Source organism: Sus scrofa, chromosome 6 (genome assembly GCF_054392235.1).
Source record: "Sus scrofa isolate SSC_HxYL_T2T_F1_AM1 chromosome 6, Sscrofa_HxYL_maternal_Yorkshire_Landrace_v2.0, whole genome shotgun sequence".
NCBI classification, from domain to species: domain Eukaryota; kingdom Metazoa; phylum Chordata; class Mammalia; order Artiodactyla; family Suidae; genus Sus; species Sus scrofa.
The window spans coordinates 101,348,166-101,374,062 of NC_139388.1; the positions used below are offsets into that span (position 1 = coordinate 101,348,166).

The 25,897-nt window shown below is 42.4% G+C and overlaps 2 protein-coding genes across 7 annotated transcripts in view; one reads left to right on the forward strand and one right to left on the reverse strand.

Moving 5' to 3' along the window:
* Nucleotides 1-2,542: 2,542 nt before the first annotated feature.
* PSMG2 (proteasome assembly chaperone 2) lies at nucleotides 2,543-17,020 on the reverse strand. Its single transcript, XM_003356342.6, has 7 exons — nucleotides 16,898-17,020; nucleotides 13,927-14,098; nucleotides 9,198-9,256; nucleotides 6,513-6,631; nucleotides 4,680-4,853; nucleotides 4,279-4,399; nucleotides 2,543-2,855 (listed from the first exon to the last, which is right to left on the reverse strand). The coding sequence occupies exons 1-7, from the start codon at nucleotides 16,952-16,954 to the stop codon at nucleotides 2,763-2,765; spliced, it is 795 nt and encodes a 264-aa protein (XP_003356390.2). The 5' UTR covers nucleotides 16,955-17,020; the 3' UTR covers nucleotides 2,543-2,762.
* Nucleotides 17,021-17,304: 284 nt separating this feature from the next.
* The window catches only part of CEP76 (centrosomal protein 76), a 36,859-nt gene continuing 28,266 nt past the window's right edge, over nucleotides 17,305-25,897 (forward strand). For all 6 annotated transcript variants that reach the window (XR_014807553.1, XR_014807552.1, XR_014807551.1 and 3 more), the window contains exons 1-7: nucleotides 17,305-17,460; nucleotides 17,976-18,131; nucleotides 19,367-19,448; nucleotides 20,055-20,279; nucleotides 21,813-21,998; nucleotides 23,824-23,921; nucleotides 24,301-24,429. Coding sequence is in view for 3 of the 6 variants with exons in the window: in XM_084964084.1 (XP_084820210.1) it covers nucleotides 17,398-17,460; nucleotides 17,976-18,131; nucleotides 19,367-19,448; nucleotides 20,055-20,279; nucleotides 21,813-21,998; nucleotides 23,824-23,921; nucleotides 24,301-24,429 (939 nt within the window). In the remaining 3 variants the exon portion in view is untranslated. The remainder of the gene's footprint in view (nucleotides 17,461-17,975; nucleotides 18,132-19,366; nucleotides 19,449-20,054; nucleotides 20,280-21,812; nucleotides 21,999-23,823; nucleotides 23,922-24,300; nucleotides 24,430-25,897) is intronic.

Sequence of the window (25,897 nt, forward strand, 5' to 3'; positions counted from 1 at the left end):
GTTGAACTCCTCTAGTGAATTTTTCAATTTATTTATTCTTCAGCTCCAGAATTTCTGTATGGTTCTTTTAAAAATTAGTTTCTCTTTCTTAATATTCATTTTGTTCATGTGTTGTTCTTATTTCACTTAGTTTTCCATGCTGTCTTGTAGATCATCATGCTTCTTGAAGACAATTCATTTGAATATTTTGTCATGTAATTCATACACTTGTTTCCTTGGGATTGGTTTCTGGAGATTTCTTTTGTTCTTTGATTGAACCACATTTCTCTTTATTCTTGTGCCTTGATTTGTTGTTGTTGTTGGGTTTTACCTATTTTTGTCTTTTTGTCTCTTTAGGGATGCACCCGCAGCATATGGAGGTGCTCAGGCTAGGGGTCGAATCCAAGCTGTAGCCACTGGCCTATGCCAGAGCCAAAGCAAAGCAAAATCCAAGCCGCATCTGCAACCTACACCATAGCTCATGGCAACCCCTGATCCTTAACCCACTGAGTGAGGCAGGGTATTGAACCTGCATCCTCATGGATGGTAGTTGGGTTCATTAACCACTGAGCCACGACGGGAACTCTGGGTTTTACATATTTGATAAAAGAGCTACCTTTCCCAGTCTTCTTCAGGAAAGACCTTCACCTGTCAGCCCAGTTGGAGATTCTGGGGGCCTCTGAAATCCTTCTTGGAGGATGTAATTTCTCTGTCTTGTGCATGTGATTTCCCAACTAGAGGGGTTTGCATGTTTCTTTTTTAAGGGTTATAATCTCTTGCTCCTGTGGTGTGCTGGTTCTCTGGTGCTACAATAGCAAGATGCCACCCTCTCCTTTGTCCTCAGCAGTCCCCAGAGATCCAAAGTATGTTGGCTGCCACTAGCATCCTGAGTCAGGTGAGACCTGTCCCTCAAGCATCCCTCTGAGAAGCTGGATTGTTGGACCCACAGTTTATTCATCTTTCCCTCTTTATTCCCCCCACCTTTCTGCCAGTGGGTGCCTTCTGATTGTGCAGTGCTGGTCTGTCCCACCACTGCAGGCTATCTAGTACTGCAGCAGACTACTCCTGGCCCCGCTTGCTTTCAGCACCCCTCCAGGCATCTAAAATATACCATTTTCATCAGGACTCCAACTCAGCGGGGACAGAAACCAGTGGCTCCAGCAGCCTTCCAAGGCCAACATTTTGGATGCATGGTCCACTCTTCCCCACTCCTCCTCCAGAAGCAGCGAGCTGGTGACTCTCTCAACCGTGCTGAATGGTCGATTTGGGGGAGAGACACCTGTGGGTAAAGTGAAACTGCTCTCCTTACCCATTTCAGTGCAGCTGTTCTCACCTCTGTGTGCACCTGGGGAAATGCAACTTTTTTTTTTTTCTCCTACACCACAGCCACAACGCAGGATACAAGCCTCGATTGCGACCTATACCACAGCTCACAGCAACCCAGATCACTACTGAATGAGGCCAGAGATCGAACTCGCAACCTCATGGTTCCTAGTCCATTCCTTTCCCCTGTGCCACAACAGGAACCCCAGGGAAATGCACCTCTTAAACTGGTTTCTGGTTCTTGTAAATGTATTTTGGTCCATAAGCTGGTGTCTGTGGGATTGAGGGCTTGTACTTCCTATTCCACCATCTGACTGACACCCCCCACTCCACCCCACAGTAGTTCCCAACAAGGAAACACAAAGAGGCTATAGAACCCAGAATAATTTATCTAATTTATCACAGATAAGTCATGTGCTGTGTACTGTGGAACAGGGTATATCCCTTATGTTATAAACCTTTGTTTTCCAGAAGAGAAAGCCAAGACACAGAGCTAACAACCAAATAACATAAGATATAAGATCATGTGTAGAAAGTGACTAGCATGTAGTAGACCCTCAAAATGGAAACTTTTTGGCGTTCCCGTCATGGCACAGCAGAAATGAATCCGACTGAGAACCATGACGTTGTGGGTTCAATCCCTGGTGTCGTGAGCTGTGGTGTAGGTTGCAGATGTGGCTAGGATCCCGAGTTGCCCTTGCTCTGGCATAGGCTGGCAGCAACAGCTCCAATTAGACCCCTAGCCTGGGAACCGCCATATGCCATAGGAGCAGCCCTAGAAAAGGCAAAATTACAAAAAAAAAAAAAAAAAAAAAAAAAGGAAACTTTTTTTTGCTAAAATTCTTTTGAGATAGGGAAATTATTCTGGATTGTTGTAATGTGCCCAATGTAATCACAAGTCTTCATATAAGTAAAAGAGGGAGAGATTCAAGAGGTTGTACTGCTGGCTTTAAGGATGGAGGAAGGAGACATGAGCCAAAGGACATAGTCACTTCTAGAAGCCGAGGAGGGGTAGGAAATGGGTTCTCTCCTCGACCCTCAAGAGGAAACGCAGCCCTGCCAACAGCTGGATTAGCCCAGTGATACCTATTTTGGACTTCTGTCTTCTAGAACTGTAAGATAATAAATATATTTTGTCTTAAGCAACTAACTTTGCAGTAACTTGTTACCACAGACATAGGAAACTAATATAGAAGTTTGCATTAAAAAAGATAAAAGGACAGACACATTTCAGACAAAATTACTTAGGAAATACTCTATTGCACAAAATTTACATTTGTTGTATATGATGAAAATCATGGCAGAAACCATCTTTCATTAATCTTCTTCTCTTTGAGATTCCCTCTGGAAAGTAAAGATTTCCTGATATATCCTCAGGCAATACAACTTTTTATATAGCTGTTTAACAGTTGTATTGGTAGTAAGTGTCTTGGGACATGAGGTATAAAACTAAAAACAGATCAAAAAAGTGCAGGGGGAAGGCCACTACCAAAGAGCAGTCTCCAAGAACTGGGCATTTTCCACGGCAAGGCCGACTCTGTGGGGTCCTCACACTGCAAGGGAAGAACAAGATACTTTAACTCTTCAACTTCACCACTAAATCTCCTTTTAACATGTATTATAAAACTCTCTTTTTGTTATTCCTTTTGCTTCTAACGGTTTTAGCTGGGTTTTATTTTATTTTTCTCTGGCTGTGCCCACAGCATGTGGAAGTTCCTGGGCCAGAGATCGAACGTGCTCTGCAGTTGTAACCTGTGCTAAAGCTGTGGCAACACTGGATCCTTAACCCACTGTGCTACACAGGAACTGGGCTGAGTTTTGCATAAGGAAAAAACAAAGTAATAAATTTCTATGTCTTGGAGTTCCCATCATGGAACAGTGGAAACAAGTCCGACTAGGAACCATGAGGTTGCGGGTTCGATCCCTGGCCTCGATCAATGGGTTAAGGATCTGGCGTTGCCATAAACTGTGTGTAGGTCGCAGACGCAGCTCAGATCTGATGCTGCTGTGGCTGTGGTGTAAGCCGGCAGCTGTAGCTCCAATCGGATCCTAGCCTGGGAACTTCCATATGCTGCGGGCGTGACCCTAAAAAGCAAAATAATAATAATAATAATAAAATAAATAAATTTCTATGTCCTTATATCAGTTGAAGATAAATCTCCTCAAGTTCCAAATGATAAAGATATGCCCAAAGGCTGAGAATGGAGTCCACACAGTAGAATCAAATTCAAAAGAAACAAGGGTTGGAGTTCCCATTGTGGCTCAATGGTAATGAACCTAACTAGTATCCATGAGGACTGGGGTTCTATCCCTGGCCTAGCTCAGTGGGTTAAGGATCTGGCATTGCCATGGGCTGCAGGTCCAAGACACAGCTCTGATCCTGAATTGCTGTGGTATAGGCTGGCAGCTGTAGCTCTGATTCAACCCCTAGTCTGGGAACTTCCATGTGCTGCACTTGTGGCCCTAAAAAGCAAAAAAAAAAAAAAAAAAAAAAAAAAAGAAGAAGAAGAAGAAAAAGAAAGAAACACGGGTTAAAAAAAAAAAAAAAATCAGCTCTGTGAGACCTGTATCTATTTGTTTTCTGCAAAGGCATGAATTATACAGTTACCTACCATAGACAGCAGCCTCTGGATACTTCTGTTATGGCTAAAGGCTAACTGATTTCCCTGGTGTAATGCTCTTATTTCATAACAGAGAAAAGTATTCTAATTATAATACATATTCAGTAGGTACAGTATTGTTCATACAGCTATACCCTTCGCTTAAAAAAAAAAAAAAATTCTGAATTCCTAAGACGACTTGGTTATCTTTATAAAAAGCTATTCGGTATAATTAATGCAACACTAAGAATGCAGAAAATCAGTCTATATTTAACCAACTTTCCCTAATTTGGCCTACTTAAATCCTATATAAAAAGGTAAGTTTAGGAATACATAACCAGAGAAATGCAGAGGTTTAAGTTTGGGTAAAACTTACACATGGTTTGATTATCTGAAGCCACTCATTAAGATACTCAACGAGACCTAACGCATCTGGGATATTGTCTCCTTCTGAAACGAATTTCAGCAGAACTGCCATGGGGATTCCTTTAGAACAGCTGCAACAAAGAAAGAGTAAGTAAATGTATTTTTGCTGATACAAGATGATGATTCCAGGGTGTCAGTTTTATAGCTGAGATAACCTGCCAGGTCTTAGGCAAGGAGATGCCACATTATAAGATCACTTATAAGCACATTTTCAACCCCTACGTTGACTGTAACACAGCACCTATTTAGCAAAGACATTTTCAAATTTCCAATAAGTAATCCAGACACTCTCCCAATTATCTCACTTTCATTTTCAAATAAGGCAGGGAACAAGTGCACAGGCAAACTCACCCTTCGTCATAGAGCGTTTTTGTGATACCTCCTCCAGGAACACGGACACAAAACTCAGAATCATCTATTTCAGGGATGCATGGACTTTTTTCCATTTCTTCCCAATTAAGGCTCTGTATTTTATTTTGAACACTTTTTGGTATGGAGGGTGTAAGCAGATACCTGAAAGGAGTACTAGAAAAAAATCATGTAATTAACTTTCTAAAACTTGTAAGTAAGAACATTAAGACAAATAACAATTCTTTTAGTAAAAATCATCTCATTCTCCTTATATATATTTTGTGTGTGTGTGTGTGTGTGTGTGTGTGTGTCTTTTATTTTTTGCCATTCCTTGGGCCGCTCCCACAGCATATGGAGGTTCCCAGGCTAGGGGTCGAATCGGAGCTGTAGCCACCGGCCTACACCAGAGCCACAGCAACGCGGGATCCCAGCTGCGTCCGCAACCTACACCACAGCTCACGGCAACGTCGGATCCTTAACCCATTGAGCAAGGCCAGGGATCAAATCCCCAATCTTAAGGTTCTTAGTCGGATTCATTAACTACTGAGCCACGACAGGAACTCCTCATTCTCCTTATATTCTGTCGCACAAGGCAAAACACAAGTTTCATCAGTCTGTGGAAGAATAATGTGTGAACAGTATTGCTCTGGCTTGCTGTTTCCAACTTAGGAGAGCATATAAAGAGACAGGAAAACTGAACCTAAGGCAGGGCTGGCATGAAGGTTCCCATAGTAGCGCTTCCACAGGTAGACTGTGAGAGCCTTAGAAATGGGACGTCTACTCTGAGAGTCCTAGAAATTCACTCTAGTTTTGAACAGCTACTTTTGGCTGATGGTGCTCCCTCATCACTTAATAGGCACACAAATGATAAAATAGCTTATATTTTCTAACTCTTGGATACTTTGTCTTGTATTTGAGAATTCAATCTGACATGCCTGGGAGCTATACTTGGAAGGCAATTGGATTTCTGTAAATATAAATGGTTGAATATATAGAAATCAACAGAAATATCAATTCAATCTTTCAGAGTTCCCTTGTGGCACAGCAGGTTAAGGATCCAGCATTGCCACTGCAGCAGCTGCTATGGTGCAGATTGGATCCCTGCCTGGGGAACTTCCACATGCTGTCAAAAGAAGAGGAAAAAAAATCAATCTAATCTTTCAAAAATGATCAACCAATAAACCTGAGGTACCCTTTCTCCTCTTCATCAGCTGAATTCTGTGCCAGGCACAGGACAGCACCTAAAGCAGAGCCCCAGAACCACCTTGCCTTCACCCACTGCCACAGCCCCAGGACCTGCCAGGGCCCACCCAACTCTCTCTTCCTGATACCTCCTCCTTTTTTTTTTTTTTTCAGGGCTGAGCCCACAGCATATGGAAGTTCCAAGTCTAGGGGTTGAATCAGAGCTGCAGCTGCTGGTCTACACCACAGCCACAGCAACATGGGATCCAAGCCATGTCTGCGACCTACACCACAGCTCACAGCAATGCCAGATCCTTAACCCACTGAGCAAGGCCAGGAAGCAAACCCAGGTCCTCATGGGTACTAGTCAGGTTTGTTACCACTGAGCCACGATGGGAACTCCTCTTTTACCTTCTTTCCAAATCCCAGGGAGGAGACAAAAGGATATATGTGGCTTTAAAAATTTAACTTTTTTTTGGCCACGCCCTGGCCATGCAAAAGTTCCCAGGCCAGGGATCGAACTCCAAGTGACGACACTGAATCCTTAACTGCTACACCACCAGGGAACACCTATTTTAACTTTTTCATAGAGAAATCACCATAACGTCATATTAGTTATAACAAAAATAACTTTGCAAAGGCCAAACATACCTGCGGAGCTGGAGGTCATTGCGCTGATAGGAGTGACTGCTCGAAAGAACGACGACTTTGGCAAGGTCACTGCTTTTCACCCAGGAGAGCAGTTTCTCGCAGAATGACTTTGATTTATACTGTGTATACCATTGAAAGAATAAAAAGAAAAGCTGCAAGTTAGGTCTTAGAGCATAATAGGAGCAGTCTGTGTAATACTTCACCCACTTTATATGATGATGCACAGCTCACATATACTAAAGTTATCATTCTCTCTAGATCCACTCGCTGTCCTCAGGCTAAGGGTGAAAGGTGAGGCACAGGGACCATCTCATCTTTACCATCAGAGACGAGCCAATTGGGAGGAAGCCACATGTTGGTTTCCCAGGTGTCTCCTTCAGTGATCTACCTACTTAAAAACCACCGCACTGGAGCTCCCGTCCTGGCTCAGTGGTTAATGAACCCAACTAGCATCCATGAGGATGAGGGTTGGATCCCTGGCCTCACTCAGTGGGTTAAGGATCTTGTGTTGCTGGGAGCTGTGGTGTAAGTCGAAGATGTGGCTCGGATCCCAAGTTGCCGTGGCTGTGGCTGGCAGCTACAGCTCTTGATTCCAACCCTAGCTTGGGAACCTCCATATATGCCTTGGGTCTAGCCCTAAAAAGACAAAACAAAACAAAAAAATACCACACTGTTATCTATGAGATGTTCCTGGCAGAAATTTCTGCCCTGAATCTAATCAGGAGGAAACAATCAGGGAAATCCAGAAGGCAATCCATCTGGCACAGGTCCCTCCTCTCCGTTGTAGGTAGAAGTGGGGACGGAGGCAGTGCTGCCTTGTGAAGAAGACTTGCTTGGGATGAGATGACAGAAAGGGTGGTTGGGGAAGGCCTTTCTGAAGAGGTGACAGTTGGGCAAAGACTAAAGGAAGGTAGCATTTATATCTCAAGTGGAAGAGTCGTCCAGGCAGAGAAACTAGTGGAAAGACTGAGAGGATGAGCATAACCTGTTTCAACAAAACAGGGGGCCAGCATGGCTGGAGCAGGGTGAGCAAAGGGGGAAGCAGGCTGTAGGCACACAGGACAGCTGGAGCTGGATGTTGGCTCGGACGCAGCAGACGCTGGCAATGGAAACACTTCATGGCTGCTGCTTGCACGAGTAGCTACGGAGAACTTGCATATGCCTACTGTGACAGGAAACTGAATTTTTTTATAATTAACTTTTTTTTTTGTCTTTTTAGGAGCACATCCAGCAATGCCAGATCCCTTAACTCACTGAGCAAGGCCAGGAATTGAACCTGAGTCTTTATGGATACCTGTTGGGTACATTTGCATTGAGCCATGATGGGAACTCCAGATCTGAATTTTTATTTACTTTTAATGAATCAAAATTTAAATAGCTCCATGTGTGCGGCAGCTGCCGTGTCAGTCCAGAGGGAGAGGCTGACAGGCCATGGTAGCAGCTGTGAATGCACAGCCCCCGGATACTTGAAGATAGAAATGACGTGATTTGCTTGAGACTTAAATGCTCATGGGTGGTGGTGTTTGTGGTGGATGGGGGTGCACAAGAGATGATGATGGCTGGACTGAAGTGGTGGCCAGGAAGAGAAAAGAAGTTGGATTCAAAATTTAATTAATTAATTATTTTTTAATGGCTGTACCCAAGGCATATGGAAGTTCCCAGACTAAGGGTTGAAACAGAGCTGCAGCTGCCATCCTATGCCACAGCTCACAGCAATGCCAAATCCTTAACCCACTGAGTGAGGCCAGTGATCCAACCCACGTCCCCATGGACACAATGGGAACTCCAGATTCAGAATATGTTCCTTTTTTTTGTTTTTTTTGCCATTTCTAGGACTGCTCCCACGGCATATGGAGGTTCCCAGGCTAGGGGACGGTCTAATTGGGGCTGTAGCCACCGGCCTATGCCAGAGCCACAGCAACGTGGGATCCGAGCCGAGTATGCAACCTACACCACAGCTCATGGCAACACCAGGTCCTTAACCCACTGAGCAAGGCCAGGGATCGTACCCGCAACCTCATGGTTCCTAGTCGGATTCACCAACCACTGAGCCACGATGGGAACTCCCAGAATATATTCTGATATAGCAGTTCCTGTTGTGGCTCAGCAGGTTATGAACCCAACTAGTATTCATGAGGATGCAGGTTTGATCCCTGGTCTCACTCAGTGGGTTTAGGATATAGTGGTGCCACAAGCTGTGGCATAGGTCACAGATACAGCTTGGATCTGGTGTTGCTATGGTGTAGGCAGGAAGCCACAGCTTTGATTAGACCTATAGCCTGAGAACTTCTATATGCTGCAGGTGTGGCCCTAAAAAGCAAAAAAAAAAAAAAAAAAAAAAAAAAAAAAGGAATACATTCTGATGTATACATAATTTTATATAGATGCCAAATGTAACACAAATAGAATAATCCTATAATATTCACATGCCTAAATTTTTTCACCAATGCTACCTGGATCAAGAATATGTTAAGTCCCAAGCCATATGTTCTAATTCCTTTTAATGTATTCGTGAAATAATGGTAACAACTCTGAAATTTTTAAGATTATTTCTCTATAGAACCAGATCTTGCTTAACTATACTAATATAAAGAAATTATTTTTTAATCTTAATGATACTGATTAAGTATTTTCTCATTATATTTTACTTCAACAAACTTATAAAGGCACAAATAACATACTAACCTTAATAAAAATGGATCTTAACTGAAGAGCCACTAGTTTCTTTGAAGGTGATGCATACACTATAAGAAAATGAAACCACACAATAGTTTGAACAAAGGGGTATTATAAATGAAATTAATGATAACAATTAAAACTGAATTAGAAGAACTTTTTAAAATGTTTTTGGTAATTATTATTATCATTATTTTTTGCCATTTTCTTGGGCCGCTCCTTCGGCATATGGAGGTTCCCAAGCTAGGGGTCTAATCGGAGCTGTAGCCACCAGCCTACGACAAAGCCACAGCAACACAGGATCCGAACCGCATCTGCAATCCATACCACAGCTCATGGCAATGCCGGATCCTTAACCCACTCAGCAAGGCCAGGGATCAAACTCACAACCTCATGGTTCCTAGTCGGATTCGTTAACTACTGAGCCACTAAGGGAATGCCCCTGTTTTTGGTAATTAAAACGTAGAGCATGTGAACTGTATCATTTGTTAAAACAAAACACCTTCAAAATTGACCTGTGGGCTTTATTCTGTGAAAAAGATTAATTTCTGAAAAGTGAACTTTTTGTTTTTATATTTTTTTAGGACCCAGGCTAGGCGCTATGGCCGCTGGCCAACACCAGAGCCCCAGCAATGTGGGATCCGAGCCACATCAGCGACCTACACCACAGCTCATGGCAATGCTGGATCCTTAACCTGCTGAGTGAGGCCAAGGATTGAACCCTCATCTTCATGGATGCTATTTGGGTTCGTTAACCACTGAGCCATGATGGGAACTCCCGAAAGTGAACTTTAAGAAAATATCTAAAATTATTTTTCTTCTGAGTTCCCGTCGTGGCTCAGTGGTTAACGAATTCGACTAGGAACAATGAGGTTGCGGGTTCGATCCCTGGCCTTGCTCACTGGGTTAGGGATCTGGCGTTGCCGTGAGCTGTGGTGTAGGTTGCAGATATGGCATGGATCCCATGTTGCTGTGGCTGTGGTGTAGGCTGGCGGCTACAGCTCCGATTAGACCCCTAGCCGGGAACCTCCATGTGCCATGGGAAGCGGCCCTAGAAAAAGCAAAAAGACTAAAAAAAAAAAAAAAAAATTATTTTTCTTGAAGTTCTCGTTGTAGCGCAGCAGAAACAAATCCAACTAGGAACCATGAGGTTGCAGGTTCGATCCCTGCCTTCGCTCAGTGGGCTGGCGTTGCTGTGGCTGTGGTATAGGTCAGCAGCTACAGCTCTGATTAGACCCCTAGCCTAGGAACCTCCATATGCCACAGGTGTGGCCCTAAAAAGACAAAAATAAATAAATAATAAATAAATAACATTTCTCTTCTTTGACTGTAAAACTAGAGAAGTAGTCCCCTGGAAATTTCTAGCATTATGACAAATGAAATCCTTCCTAAGAATGTTCTGGGGAAGGAGCTCCCCTTGTGGCTTACTGAAATTAATCCAACTAGTATCCATGAGGATTCGGGTTTGACCCCTGGCCTCGCTCAGTGGGCTAAGGATCTGGCATTGCTGTGGCTGTGGTGTAGGGTGGCAACTGTAGTTCTGATTAGACCCCTAGCACGGGAACTTCCATGTCCTGCAGGAGTGGCCCTAAAAAGCAAAAAAAAAAAAAAAAGAGAGAATGTTGCTGGTTTCTGATATTCTCCCCTCTTTTTTGGAGAAAGCAGTTAACACTCATTGGGATTAACAGAAGGAAGAATAAAATGTAGGAGAATGTTAGCTATGCAATAAAATCCCTGGACTGTGTACATTTCTATTCTTTAGAAGTTTCTGAAAGACCTGAAATAACACGCAAAATTTTCTGAGTCAATATGTGTAAGTTTTTCTGTGAAAAGGGTCCACAATTTCAGCAACTTTTACGAGGGGCCTGATCCACTGATGCTTAAGATTTGCTGCCCAACTTCTTTTGAGGACCATCTCGTTGAGCTGGTAAGCTGTGCTATGACCAGCGCTATGGTGCAGCGGCAGAACTGGTGACCACTAGGTACATTTGGGGTGAAGAAGGATAGAGTAGGAAGTGATCAGACAAATGTAGAAGGTGGGATATTCTAGAGGACAGTGTTTCCAGTTTTCTTCAGTAAGTCAGTTTCATGAAGAAGGGGAAAAAAGAGGCTATGTAGAGTAATAAGAGATTTCTTTTTTCCTTTTTTTGGCCGAACCCACAGCATGTGGAAGTTCCTGGGCCAAGGATCAAACCTGAGCCACAGCAGTGACCTGAGCCATACCAGTGACAACACTTGGTCCTTAACTTACTGAGCCACCAGGGAACTCCAAAAGTAAAACAGATTTCAAAGGCGCAACAGAGAGGTACTATGGGTCCTGGTTTGGACAGACTAAAGGACATTTTTGGGTGAACTGGTCCAATTTGAGTATGGATAGTATATGGGAAGATATTAAGAAACTGCTAATTTTGTTAATTGGGGCTGGAATGTCATGATGTCTAGAAATTATTTCAAAATACTTTATCTTAAAAAATAACAAAGTGGGAGTTCCCGTCGTGGTGCAGTGGTTAATGAATCCGACTAGGAACCATGAGGTTGCAGGTTCGATCCCTGGCCTTGCTCAGTGGGTTAACGATCTGGCGTTGCCGTGAGCTGTGGTGTAGGTCGCAGATGCGGCTCGGATCCTGCGTTGCTGTGGCTGTGGCGTAGGCTGGCAGCTACAGCTCTGATCAGACCCCTAGCCTGGGAACCTCCACATGCCGCGGGAGCGTCCCAAGAAATGCCAAAAAGACAAAAAAAACAAAAAACAAAAAGTGGATTAAAGAACTATATCCATGGAGTTTCCATCATGGATCAGCAGTAACAAATCTGACTAGTATCCATGAGGACCTGGGTTCTATCCCTGGCCTCACTCAGTGGGTTAAGGATCCAGCATTGCTGTGAGCTGTGGTGTAGGTCACAGACACAGCTCGGATCCTTTGTTACCGTGGCTGTGGTGTAGGCCAGCAGTTATAGCTCTGATTCAAACCCTAGCCTGGGAACCTCCATATGCCTCAGTTGTGGCACTTAAAAAAAAAGGAAGCAAGAACTTTATCCAGTTGACCAGCTGCCAGTTTGTCAGGAAAGCCAGTGGGTCTTGTGTGGGAGTGCAGATGCATAAGCAGGGTGCTGTGGCGCTTGGGAGGCAGGTCTCAGGGGCCAGGCTATAACTTCTCTGTGTGAGGGCCCCTGATCCATGAAACCCCCTAGGGAGCAGCTGTGAGGATTAAGGGAATGAGTATGTGTGGTTGCAAAGCATTCAGCTCAGAGGGGACCCTCAATAGATCAGCTGTCATCAAAAGGCTAAGCACACAAACTCTAGTTCCACCACTCATAGCCCTTCCTCCCTTAAGGCAACAACTAGAATTGTCTCGTGATAACACAGAAGTCTTAAACGCTCCCTTCTTTCTCATTCCACCTATGTATGATCTTTCATCTCCTCTGTCACCTCTGGCTTCTACCTGAAAAGGGTGAACAGACAACTGAGAGGCTGACCCAGCAGCTGGCCACACACCAAGTAAGCGGGGTGGGGGTGGGAGGGCCTGGGGAATTTCCCCTGCTCAGGTAGGGCAGTCTCATATGATTATAATGCTGTGACATGAACCATGTGCCCTGATGAGTCAAGCTTGATGGCCCAATGAGGGATTATGGAGATGTACGGGGATGCCTACACCTTCGAGGTATTAGATGATTCAGTCTCTCTGAGCCTTAGGGGTTCTGTATTATCATGGATTCTACGACGATGGGAGAGGCCCACTGAGGCCTATATCAGATAGCATACACTAAACGCACAAGACTAGACCCAGGGCAATTCTTTTCCCTGGAATCACTGATGTTTACATAGGCCAGTAAGGATGGAAAATAAACCTGAGGATGAAAGGGAAAAAAAAAAACATGTTAAAAATATAGAAATCTTGGGAGTTCCTGTAGTGGCTCAGTGGTTAATGAACCTGACTAGTAACCATGAGGTTGCGGGTGTGATCCCTGGCCTCGCTCAGTGGGTTAAGGATCTGGCATTGCTGTGAACTGTGGTGTGGGTTGCAGACGTGGCTCAGATCCCACGTTGCTGTGGCTGTGGCGTAGACCAGCAGCTATAGCTCCAACTGCACCCCTAGCCATGCCATGGGTGCGGCCCTAAAAAGACAAAAGACAAAAAAAAAAAAAAGAAATCGCAAGAAGTTCCTGTCATGGTTCAACAGTAAGGAACCTGACGAGTATTCATGAGGATGCCGGTTTGATCCCTGGCCCTGCTCAGTGAGTTAAAGGATCTGGTGTTGCTGTGAGCTGTGGTGTAGGCTGGCAGTTGTAGGTAGCTCTGATTCAACCCCTAGCCAAGGAACTTCCAAATGCCACAGGTGCACCCCACCCCCCCAAAAAAGGGCAAAAAAACCATATACAGAAATCTCAAAGTTGTCATGTGGCAGAGTAGGTTAAGGATTCGGTGTTGTTACTCAGTAGCTCAGGTTGCTGCTGTGGCTTGGGCTTGATTCCTGGCTCAGGAACTTCCAAATGCCATAGATGTGGCCAAAAAAAGAAAGAGAGAGAGAAAGAAATCTCAAATTCTATTCAAGGACACCAGTAAATATCTCATCTCTCAAGGGAGTTGCCATTTAGAAAAGGCTAAGACCTACACCAGGATGCATATGATGTGACCAGCAGTGGATTCTGCACAGAGCCAGCTCTAAGGGCTGCAGGACATAACCGAAGAGTCCATTCCTAATTTACAACTACTCCAACTTGTAGGAGAATAAAAACATACCTTCAGCATTTATACTGAGTTCTGTTGAATTTTCTTCTGCAGTTGCATATGGATTGTTTCCAACCATTGGCACAAGACAATCAGTATAGAAGTAACCGATCTTACACATATTCAGTGTAGAAATAATTAGATCTATTGCAAGCTGACCAACATTTCCAACAGACACTGCAGGCTGAAAGAGAAATGTATATTCAGTATGCCATCCAAATTAGCAACACTCTTAAAAGTTACTGTCACAGCTCATTACTGACCCTTTCATCACCCCACCTTTGAGACTATTAAGTTAAAACTTAGTGAATATCTATCATGTGTCAATCATTGTACTAGGCACTGGGAGCGCAAAGGAAGACAAAAGTTCTTGCTCTTGTGCAGCTTCCATCTAGTGAGAGTCATTTGCTGTGATAAACAAAATAAATAGTAAAATACACAATGGTAAGTGCCATAGAGAAAAACTGAGTAAGGGGGTGTGTGTGTTTGTGGTTGCATGCAATTTTAAATAGGGTGATCAAGAAAAGAGTCATTTCAGATGACCAGTAACCATGAAAGAAGTAAGGGAGACAGCCACACCCAGACTTGGGAAAAAGACTATTTTAAGAGGTGGGAAAGGCTGTGAGGAATGAACAACAGTGCTCTTGGGTCTTCTTTCCACTTGCTTTGTTAGTGCCTAAAAATTGGAGTGAGCTTCTTTTTCACGCTAAGCACCTATATTTTATCCCCATGACTTCGAGTAGCCCAATGCCAACTCCACCTACCCGCTGAACACTTAATCTAAACCCCAGAGCCTAAAGACTATCTCTACGCGGTTATATCACAGACAACGAACATTCAACATGTACAAAATGAAACATCTGCCCAAACCCTGATCTTTCCTTCTAAAAAACTCTACCCGAGTTCCTGTGGTGGCACAGTGGAAACAAATCCAACTAGGAACCGTGAGGTTGCAGGTTCCATCCCTGGCCTCACTCAGTGGGTTAAGCCGTGAGCTGTGGTGTATGTAGGTCGCAGATGTGGCCTGGATCTGATGTTGCTGTGGCTGTGGTGTAGGCTGGCAGCTGTAGCTCTGATTCGACTCTTAGCCTGGGAACCTCCACATGCCTTGAGGGCGGCCCTAACAAGCAAAAAAAAAAAATAAATAAATAAATACAAAATAAAAAAACCTTCCCCTTTTACACACACTCCCCTAGCTACCACCTCACTTTTCAGTGTCCCTCCAGAGCCAAAATTCCCTCTGGCTGCCCACTAAAATATAAGCAGGAACTTAATTTCTGAATTAATGAACAAATGCAAACACATACATGTCTTGACTTTTCCTTCCATTTTTTCAACCCAATACAACTTCCCTCTTCACTTCACTAGCTATCAAAGGTACCACTAGTAACTTTTTTTTTTTTTTTTTTAATTTTTTTGTCTTTTTGCCTTTTCTAGCGCCGCTCCCTCGGCATATGGAGGTTCCCAGGCTAGGGGTCTGATCAGAGCTGTAGCTGCCAGCCTACACCACAGCCACAGCAACGCCAGATCCGAGCCACATCTGCGACCTATACCACAGCTCATGGCAACGCCGGATCGTTAACCCACTGAGCAAGGCCAGAGATCGAACCTGCAACCTCATGGTTTCTAGTCAGATTCGTTAACCACTTGCCACGACGGGAACTCCACCGCTAGTAACTTTCAGACATTTCTTTCTCTATGAAGTTTCTCTTTTTCTTTTTTTTTTTTTCATGCCAGGTACCTCCTGCAAAAATAAACTTTTCTCTTTTGTGATTAATAAATATCTTTTCAGGGAGATCCTTTGAAATGATGTCAATCTTTCTACCTATCACATGCTAATTTTAGCATCCATTGACATTTCCTCTGTACATTAACATAATTAAAATTGTCAAAAGCTGACTTTCAACTACCATTCTTTTAAAAAATTGAGACATACTTGACATACAACATTTTATCAGTGTCAAGTATACAAACTGTGATTCCACATTTGTACATATTGCCATATGAGCACTATGGTCTAGTTTAGATCTGTCGCCACAGAAATTTTTTTTTCTTGTGATGAGAACTATTAAGATCTATTCTCAGCAACTTTCAAATATACAGCACAGTATTAACTACAGTCACCATGCTGCCAGTTACATTCCAGGCCTTTTTGGTTTGTTTGTTTGCTTTTTAGGACCGAACCTGCGGCATATGGAAATTTCTGGGCTAGAGGTCAAATTGGAGCTACAGCTGCTGGCCTATACTACTGCCACAGCAACGGGGACACCAGCAGGGTCTGCAACCTACACCAAGCTCACAGCAACGGCGGGATCCTTAATCCACTGAGCAAGGCCAGGGATCGGAACCAGAATCCTCATGAATACTAGTCAGGTTCACAATGGGTACTCCCTCCAGGACTTTTTTTGACTGGAGGTGTATACCTTTTGATTCCCTTCACCTCTTTTGTCCACCCTGCTAGCCAGCACCAATCTGTTCTCTGTTAGTTTTTCAGATTCCACATAGGAAACTTTTCTCAGCAGGTGTTTGTGCCCCTCCCTCTCCCAACAGATCTTAGGGCTTTTCTGCACCTTTTTCAAGGTTCTAACTTTATTTACCTACATGTGTTTACAATCAGACTGCAAACTCTTTGAGGATAAGAACCTGGTCTTACTTTCACATTTTGACAGAAAAGAACGCTCACTGAAACAATGAATGAACAGCGATAAAACCATGTGCTAGCTACTGGCAAACGTGACATCTAGCCACGCCGGAGGCTCCTGAATACTGACAATGACTTGCGAGTTTGAGCATGACCCTAGAATTCGCTGAGAAAGGGTTTCCCAGGATGAAGTGTACAGCGAAAAACCGGCGACCAGAGCGGACAGCAGGTCGCAAACCCGCAGGGTCGGCTCTCTGCCTGCAAGGGCTCCGGAACACGGCCCCGCGCGAGCCTGGAGGTCGCCGCCCGGTCTCGCCCCCCGCCCGCCAGGGCTGGACTCACCATCATGAGCGTGCATCCCGCGAGGTCGGGGACCGAGTCCCCGCAGGGAACGAACATGGTCTCGCCGCAGGCGGAAGAGTGGGTTGCGCGGAGCCCTCCCAGGCCGCCGGCGCGAGGTCCTTCGACGCTTCCGGGGCGGGGTCCTTCCAGGCCACCGGCGCGGGGTCCTGAGGTGCCCGTCCTGCTGCCTGCCGGGCGGAACGCGCGGGGCGGGGCGGCGCAGGGGGTGGGGTGGGGCGTGCACGGCGGCGGCGGCGCGGAAGCTGGCGGGAGGCGCGGAGGCCGCGGGCAGGGTTGCCAGGGGCAAGGGGGGCGCCGGCCCAGCTGACTGGCAGGCGGCGAGGGGGCAACCTGGCCGCCGTTTAGAAACAGCAGTTGGCTCCTCCCGGTCTTTGCCCGCCTGACGCGGAGACCCTGGGAGCCCGCGAGGCGAGCGGTCGCGGGCTGTTGCACCGCCGCGGAGACGCTGGGGCCGCCGGGCACCCGAGAGCGAGCCCAGCATGTCGCTGCCTCCGGAGAAGGCGTCTGAACTGAAGCAGCTCATCCACCAGCAGCTGAGCAAGGTGAGGCGGCGGGCCCCGGGTGAGGTGCGGGAGGCGGCGGGGCTGCGGGGCTCCTAGGGCGGAGACGGCTTCGGCTCTTGGGGCCGCGCCGGGGCCGCCAGCTCTCCGCATGCTGTGCAGATTTTCCCCAGGTTCTGAAGGTAGATGAGTTAGTTCACGGTCACCCCTAAATAGCTGAAAGCCTTCTCTAGGTCTCCGCTCTACTCTCAGACTTGTGTCTGTTGAAATGGTAACAAAGGCAGCAGATAACCAATAGAGATGATATGTATGATTTGTACTAAAAAATTCCCCTTTAAAGTTTTTTTTTTTCTTTTAAAAACCTTACCTTTATTCTTACTGAATTTTGGTATCCGTTTACACTTACTATTACTCTAGAAGCTTTCTTGAATTTAGTCTATTCACTACCCGTTATTATTGTCGTTGTTCTGAGTCAGCATTTTAGAAAGAGATTAGCTAGTTGGTAATCTTCGACTGCTTTGTAGTGTTTTGAGTCATAATGCGAGTTTTCTGCATAGATGGATGTCCATGGCAGGATAAGAGAAATCCTTGCTGAAACTATACGTGAAGAATTGGCACCTGATCAACAACAGTTATCAACGGAAGATTTGATCAAAGCCCTTAGACGCCGGGGAATCGTTGATGATGTGATGAAAGAACTTAATTTTGTTCCTGTGAGTAATCTTTTAGAGGAAGAAATTTAAGGAGATAAGTATGTATGTATATATTTTTTGTTTAAGTATATTATCATGCCTATGGCTGATCTAAGGGTTCACATTTGCAGCCTCTCCTTTTATATTATTACTATTTTTGGACTGTGGCATACAGAAGTTCCAGGTCCAGGGAACAACCCTAAGCCACAGCAGGGACAATGCTGGATCCTTAACGTTCTGAGCCACCAGGGAACTCCAGAGGCCTCTTCTTTTAGTAAAACTGCTTTTGATATAAGACCATTTTGTCTAGTAGTAAATATCTTTGTTTCAAGTATGTGCTAACTACCCTTGAATGTAGCAAGTAGGATTGATATCAGTGAAATTGGAGTTATGGGCCATCTTGCTCCCTTTACAGTGACAGTTTTCTCTTGTTTTTCTCTAGGTCTGTGACTTTTAAGTATGTATATGTGTATGTGTGTATATACATACATATGTCAAGTTAGTTCACCCTAACCTGATTTTTTAAACTAATATAGTTCTATAATTTTCTAGATGAGACTCATTTTTAAAACTCATTCTTTTGGTACTCTCTTCTGTAAGATTAATGCATTATCAGTTTTTTAAGAGAATTATTATCTGCATCAGAACCTTCAAATCTTTCCATACAAATAGGTCAGTAGTGGGGTGACAGCCTCTCGGTGCACAAATTAGTAAGTAGGTCTTCTTTTGAAAATGAGGCAATAATGAGAGACTGTGACCTCAATACCTGAGTAATAGAATGAAGAAATTGGATGGACTTCATACACCAGGGGATAAGTATTTTAATGCAGCATCCTTTTTTGGTTTTTGAGATTTATAAATTCATTTGTTATAAAAATTGACCTAGTAACAGCTTCTGCTGTGTGAATATCACTTCCTGATTAAAGCCAGTTCCAATCCTGGTGGAATCACAAGCCAGATGTTACTTGAGGTTTGGAGAATGTTTAACCTTTTATAAAGTGTTAAAAATTTGTTTTAGCATTCTGTGGGACATGGCTTGAAGACCACTAATCTCTTATGTTAGACTTTAGAAGTGACCAGTTGCACTATTTTTGCCGGCTTTTCGTTTTTCTAAGTATGCTAGGAAAGTAAGGACTTTTTTGAGGGGGCTTTATCCTGGCTACTGTTTGTTCAGTTTTTAGTTTTGTTATTGGATTTCCTTGCTTAGCTATACTTTTTGTTTTCTAATTTGTTTTGATTTTTTTCTGCCGTTCTAGGATAATGTTGATCAAGAACTTCCTTCCTCTCCAAAACAACCTGTTTGCTTTACTGACAGACAGTCAACGCTGTTAAAAAAAAGTATGTGTATTTCTCTCTCTTTTTTTTGTGTGTTTCTCTTTAACACTAATTTAGTCATAGATAGTACTGCTTATTGATGTGCTGTAGTGATATAAAACATCTCCATTTTTTTTTTCTAGAATGAAATACTTATGTGATTAATCATCCAAAAAACTTAGATTCTATTTTGCATAAAGTATATCAGAGGATTTAATGTATAACTGAGTGGAAGCAAAAGCAGGACCACCTGTTTCTCATGTGTTAAAATTTATAAATTGAGCAGCCTTGCTTTTTTAATGATAATGTCATTATCTAACAAGTACACATGTTAACTTGATAATTGTCTGAATTGGTTCATGGACCTGAGGCAATCTTGAATAGGCAAAAGTATTTCCAACCTGGGCTCTGACTCCTTTCTGCAGGGAGAAAGTAGCCAGTGTAAACTAAAAAGATATCTTATTCTTCCTAGGGTGCAAATGGTCCTGGTGTATAGTAAATTTGTTATTCTTTTTTTTTTTTTTTTTTGGTCTTTGGTTTTATTTCTGTCAGTTTATTATTTCCTATTGTCTTGATCACATTCCTTAAGTTAATTGGCAGTTTCCTTATATATATTGCTACACTTTACAGCTAATATTGATCCAACACGGAGGTATCTTTACCTTCAGGTTTTGGGTGGAAAAGCTTTCTTGGAACACCTGCAAGAACCCGAGCCTTTACCAGGACAACCTTGTTCAACTTTTACTTTATGTTTACATTTTCGAAACCAACGTTTTCGTTCTAAACCTGTTCCATGTGCCTGTGAACCAGATTTTCATGATGGCTTTTTACTTGAAGTACACAGAGAAAACTTAGGTAAGAAACCATAATAAATTTTCATTAAATTTTGTAAATCTTTGATTTTATTGCAAAACAACTATACAACTTCTGCATAAGGAAAGCTTTTTAACAGATGAATTTCCCCATGCCTTTGTTTTATTTTTTCTTCACTGCTTTTTTCTATGTAAACTACCTCTTAATTTCTTGCTGTATTTTTGGCTGATTAATGTTCCTTCAAGATTATTTCTTGACAGTTTTAATGGTGGTTTTTCATAGTAAAAATTTAAATGTCCATTAGGTGGAGGAAGAAACATGAGCCTTTTCATTTATGAATGAGATGGTTCTGTTTACAGTATTACGTGACTTAAAAATTGAAGTTTAGATATGAATCTTTAACTTGTTTTTATAACTTTAAAATAATGATACTTGAGTAGTTATTTTAAATTTTTCTTCTGTAAAGGTATATATTTTAGTTGTCAGTAGAAAAGTATTTGTGTGTGTGTGTGTGTATGTATATGTTTTGTTTGTTTTTTTTTTTTTTTTTTTTGGCTGCTCCAAGCATATGGAGCTCCTGGGCCAGAGATCAGATCTGAGCTGCAGTCGTGAACTAAGCTGCAGTTACGGCAACACCTGGGTGCTTAACCCATGCTGCCGGTTTGGGGATTGAACCTACTGCCTAGCACTCCCAAGATGCTGCTGATCCCGTTGGGGCACAGTGGGAGCTCCAAAAATCTTTATATTTGTAAACTTAACAGAGTTGTAGAATCATACCTTCAGAAATTTAAATTACTGAGTTGGCTAATGCACTACTAAAATTTTATTATTTTTTCCCCCTGGTGAAAAATGTTAACCTTAATAAGGCAGTTAATAGCTTAAATTGCTAGCTCCAAGGTGCTGGATCTTTCAGTTTTGTGTAGATAATCTAGTGGTAATTTCTAGAGGTGTAGGGATAAAGGTATTTTGGAGAATAATGTTGACATATTTGAAGGCTTTTTAGTATAGAAGCATATACTTTATGTACTTTTGAAGAGCAGACTTATCATTTATAGGTTATGTAACACTGATATTCATTAAGTAACTAGATAGCTTGTCACATATCTACCAGTCCTCTTAAAAGTTGCTGGTTGAAAAAGGACTATAGGGTTTTTTTTTTGTTTTTTGTTTTTGCTTTTTCAGGGCTGCACTTGCATATGGAGGTTCCCAGGCGAGGGGCCGAATCGGAGCTGTAGCTGCCAGCCTACACCACAGCCACACTAACGCTAGATACAAGCTGCATCTGTGACCTATACCACAACTCATGGCAACGCCGGATCTTTAACCCACTGATCAAGGCCAGGGATCAAACCTACATCTTCATGGATGCCAGTCAGATTTGTTAACTGCTGAGCCACAACAGGAACTCCAAGGACTGTGCTTTTATTCCCAGTCTGTTGCATGCTTTCTGAGGCATTACCAACTTATTCTATTTGGTTTTATATGTTTGTTATTAGTGTCTTTTTCAATAAAAATATTTTACATTGGCCTAACTGGCTATGTAATGTGTAATTTTTTTGTGGTTTATGTTGCTAGGTGATGGAACTCGAATGGCTGATTCAACAACAATGTTATCAATAAGTGACCCAGTTCACATGGTGCTAATCAAAACAGACATATTTGCTGAGACCACTTTAGTAGCATCCTATTTTCTTGAATGGCGATCAGTTTTGGGCTCAGAAAATGGAGTAACCAATCTTACTGTGGAACTTATGGGTGTAGGTATGATGAATAATATCACTTCTAGCTTCTTATAACCACAGTTTGTAAATGCATTTTATATTTTTACTTTATTTATTTTACTTTATTATTTTGTTTTTATTTTATTTTGCTTTTTAGAGCTATACCTGCAACATATGGAAGTTCTCAGACTAGGGGTCAAATCGGAGCTGCAGCTGCCAGTTTATACCACAGCCACAGCAACTCAGGTATCAGTAATGCCTCATCTGCGACCTACACCACAGCTCGCAGCAACACTGGATCCTAAACCCACTGAGCGAGGCCAGGGATCAAACCCTTGTCCTCATGGATACTAGCTGGGTTCGTTATCACTGAGCCACAGTGGAAACTCCAAGAAGATTTCCTTTTCTGGGAGATACATATAGAAATTTCGAGGGCTTTCTACTCCCTACATTTATTTGCTATAAAGGAAATTAAGATTCTGCATGCAGGTACACACATGCATCTGTAGGCAGCCCCCCCCCCAGCGCACAGCAGAATACCTCACATCTCCATCAGTACCTGGGCGTCCTGCAGCAGTGGGTCTTGCAGAACAGCGAATAGATATTTTCCTACTATATTTGGTAGTGGAAGTGGGCTCAGACAAGGGCAAACTTGCTGAGCATCAGCATCCATGGGTGGTACTCTTTGAGAACAGAGGTAGTACGTGTCTTGTTCATTGTTTCCCTGGACTCTTGCATGCCACCTGGTATGTAATACATATCTGCTAAAGAAGTGAGAAATAGTGTAAAACCTACAGTAGTTGATGCTCAGAATATAACGGAATTACTCTGGTGTTGAAACTTGGCCACAGAGTTAAACCTAGGCAGGGGACAGTATACCTTTAGTAATTTAGATTTTGATTAGTTAGACCCAGAATATGTCTTTCCTTAACTCAGAAGTTTTATGTAGGGGATTTATTTCTATTTTTTATTTATTTTTTTAATTTTTTTAATTTTTTAATTTCTTTTTATTTATTTATTTATTTTGGTCTTTCTAGGGCCACACCCGAGGTGTATGGAGGTTCCCAGGCTAGGGGTCGGATCGGAGCTACAGCTGCCGACCTACACCACAGCTACAGCAACTCGGGATCCAAGCCACAGCTGCAACCTACACCAGAGTTCATGGCGACGCCAGATCCTTAACCTACTGAGCGAGGCCAGGGATCAAACCTGCAACCTCATGGTTCCTAGTCGGATTCGTTAACCACTGAGCCACGACGGGAACTCCAAGATTTATTTTTAAAAGAGGTACCTATTAGCTGTCTTCAAATATAGGCCTAACATGGTAGTCATAGTAATGACCTGGAAATTTCTGATTTGTCATAGAAATATTAAATAGTTCTGCTATAAAGTATATTTGTTTTCTAATTCTTTAAATCCAGGCATGGGTTGAAAAGTTGTACTCATATATAATGTAAAAAATATAAAGGGGTAAATGGGACTTACTGCATGTGACAAAGTATATAAGTATTTTCTAAGAACAAAGTATGAACAGTTGTTTTGACTTTGTAGTGTAAGTCTGATTTGGTATTATGCATGTAATGAAGATAAATATTAAGTCTTCTGAATCCTTTACATCTGAAAAGTCCCTTACGAGGTAATTTGGAAGCTAAGAAAATAGATAATATCCTTATAACTAGATAAAGGCTTTTGTACAAAATAAAAACTAATTTTATTTGGTTCATTTTTAATATGAATATTAAAGGTGACATTGAATATTTTATTCCATTTATCTGGTAAAGCACTAAATTCTTAAATTACTTTGGTTAAACGTTGATTGACTATACAATATTGCTATCTCTGAAGTTATAAATATTTATTTACAGGCACAGAATCAAAAGTTTCTGTGGGGATTTTAAATATAAAACTTGAGATGTACCCACCGCTCAATCAAACATTATCTCAGGAAGTAGTGAACACGCAAGTAAGTAATTCTGAATTTCTCTGTGTTTTTGTTTCATAGGATGTTTTTTCCTGTTTATCTTAGAAAGTGTTCCCTTTTTAGAAAATGATATATATAATATCATTTATTAGTTTTAAATAAGAGAATAACAATACTATTCCTTATTTAAAACTTTTTGTCTGGGGTCCAGAAAGATGCTTCTCACTATTGTATGGAGACTGGACTGTCCTAGGGAAGTGTGAGGACAGGGGGAGGTTAGGAGGCTCTTAAAGCCAGGAGACAGTGGCAGCTTCAGTTAGGGTAGTGGTGGAGACGGAGGAAGTACATAAATTTGTTACGTTTTTTGTAGTGATTAATTAAAGAGAGTGAATGTTAATTGATATTTTTTTTAAATTTCAAGCTTGCTTTGGAACGTCAGAAAACTGCAGAGAAAGAGAGGTTATTTCTTGTATATGCTAAGCAGTGGTGGAGAGAATATTTGCAAATTCGACCCTCACACAACTCACGGCTGGTTAAGATTTTTGCACAGGTTAGTAAGTTATATGAAAAAAGCTTTACACCTGTATTTAAGATTTACCGTTGTAACTATAAATTTCACTTTGCTTGAATTTGTGAAATGTATTTATTTCAGACAAATGCAAGTTTAATTTTAAAATAGAATGCTGATTTTGTAATGCTCTCTTGCAGTGTTAAGTAGGTGAGTGACATAATCTTTGTTTTTTTTTTTTTTTCTTTTTTCTTTCTTTTTTGGCTGCACTTGTGCCTTGTGGAAGTTCCTGGGTCAGGATCAAAACTGAGCCACAGCTGGAAGCAGAGCCACAGTGGGGACAATGTTCAATTCTTAACCCACTGAGTCACCAGGGAACTCCCTTTTCATTTTCAGTTGTTGTTTTTCTAAACCTTTTTTTAATATGTCTGATTTAAACTAGATAAAAACTCATTTTGTTTAACTTGGAGTATGTCCTTGATTGATGCTTAGTATGGAATAATAAAATACTAGGACACTTTGTAGTTTATTTGTAAATTCAACTTTTGTGTGCAGAACTAGGATTTGTAGTTATTATGTGTAATGGTTCTATGTAAACAAAGTGTCTAAGCTAGTGACCAGTAATGCGTAACTACATCATTTCCCTTGTTTACCCGGCTTCTATTTTCTCTGTATCCTAAGTCCATTTTCTCTTATTAATAAACAACTTAAGGAGTTCCCACCTTGACATAGCAGAAACAAATCCGACTAGGAACCACGAGGTTGCGGGTTCGATCCCTTGCCTCGCTCAGTGGGTTAAGGATCCAGTGGTGCCATGAGCTGTGGTGTGAGTCACAGATGCAGCCCTGGTGTTGCTGTAGTGTAGGCTGGCTGCTGTAGCTCTGATTTGGCCCCTAGCCTGGGAACCTCCATATGCCACGGGTGCAGCCCTTAAAAGCAAAATAAATAAATAAGTAAATCAGCCAACATAAGATAAATTATTGGGTCCATTTTTTATAACTTCTAAGGAACAATTTAAACATTTTATATGTATTCAGCCTCATGTAGGCTTTTATATGAATATAGTGTAGTATTTTGAGTGATATTTCTCAGGTCCTGTACATTTGTCTAGCTTTACCCCTAGTTCCTTAGATTTTAGGACAGGCTGAAAGTGGTTCAGTTTGAGTTCCCTGGTGGCTCAGCAGTTTAAGGATCTGGCATTGTCACTGCTGTGGCGTAGGTTCCATCCCTGGCCCGGGAATTTCTGCATCCCATGTCCATGGCCAAAAAAAAAAGGTGTTCAGTTTTCTACATGAGGAGCTTGAGAATGGGAGACCCTAGTTGATTGGTGGTGGAAATGAGGGCAGTGGCTTCTTATTTTCTGGTAGCATCATCTGTACATCGAATGGCTGGGCAGGCCAGACAAGGTAGAAGTGACATCAGGACAAGGGTGAAGAGAAACCAAACAGTGTAAATGGCTCCCACTGTCTATGTAGCCTGAGGTGAGCTATTCATTGCCATGTGGCATCCT

Bases quoted from the DNA above. Each gene is read 5' to 3' on its own strand.
- PSMG2 (XM_003356342.6), bottom strand. From the start codon at position 16,954: ATGTTCGTTCCCTGCGGGGACTCGGTCCCCGACCTCGCGGGATGCACG. The intron at 14,099-16,897 runs GTGAGTCCAGCC...TTTCTCTTTCAG, and splicing joins CGGGATGCACGCTCATGATG to CCTGCAGTGTCTGTTGGAAA. The intron at 2,856-4,278 runs GTAAGTTTTACC...CTTCCCTTGCAG, and splicing joins TTCAGATAATCAAACCATGT to TGTGAGGACCCCACAGAGTC.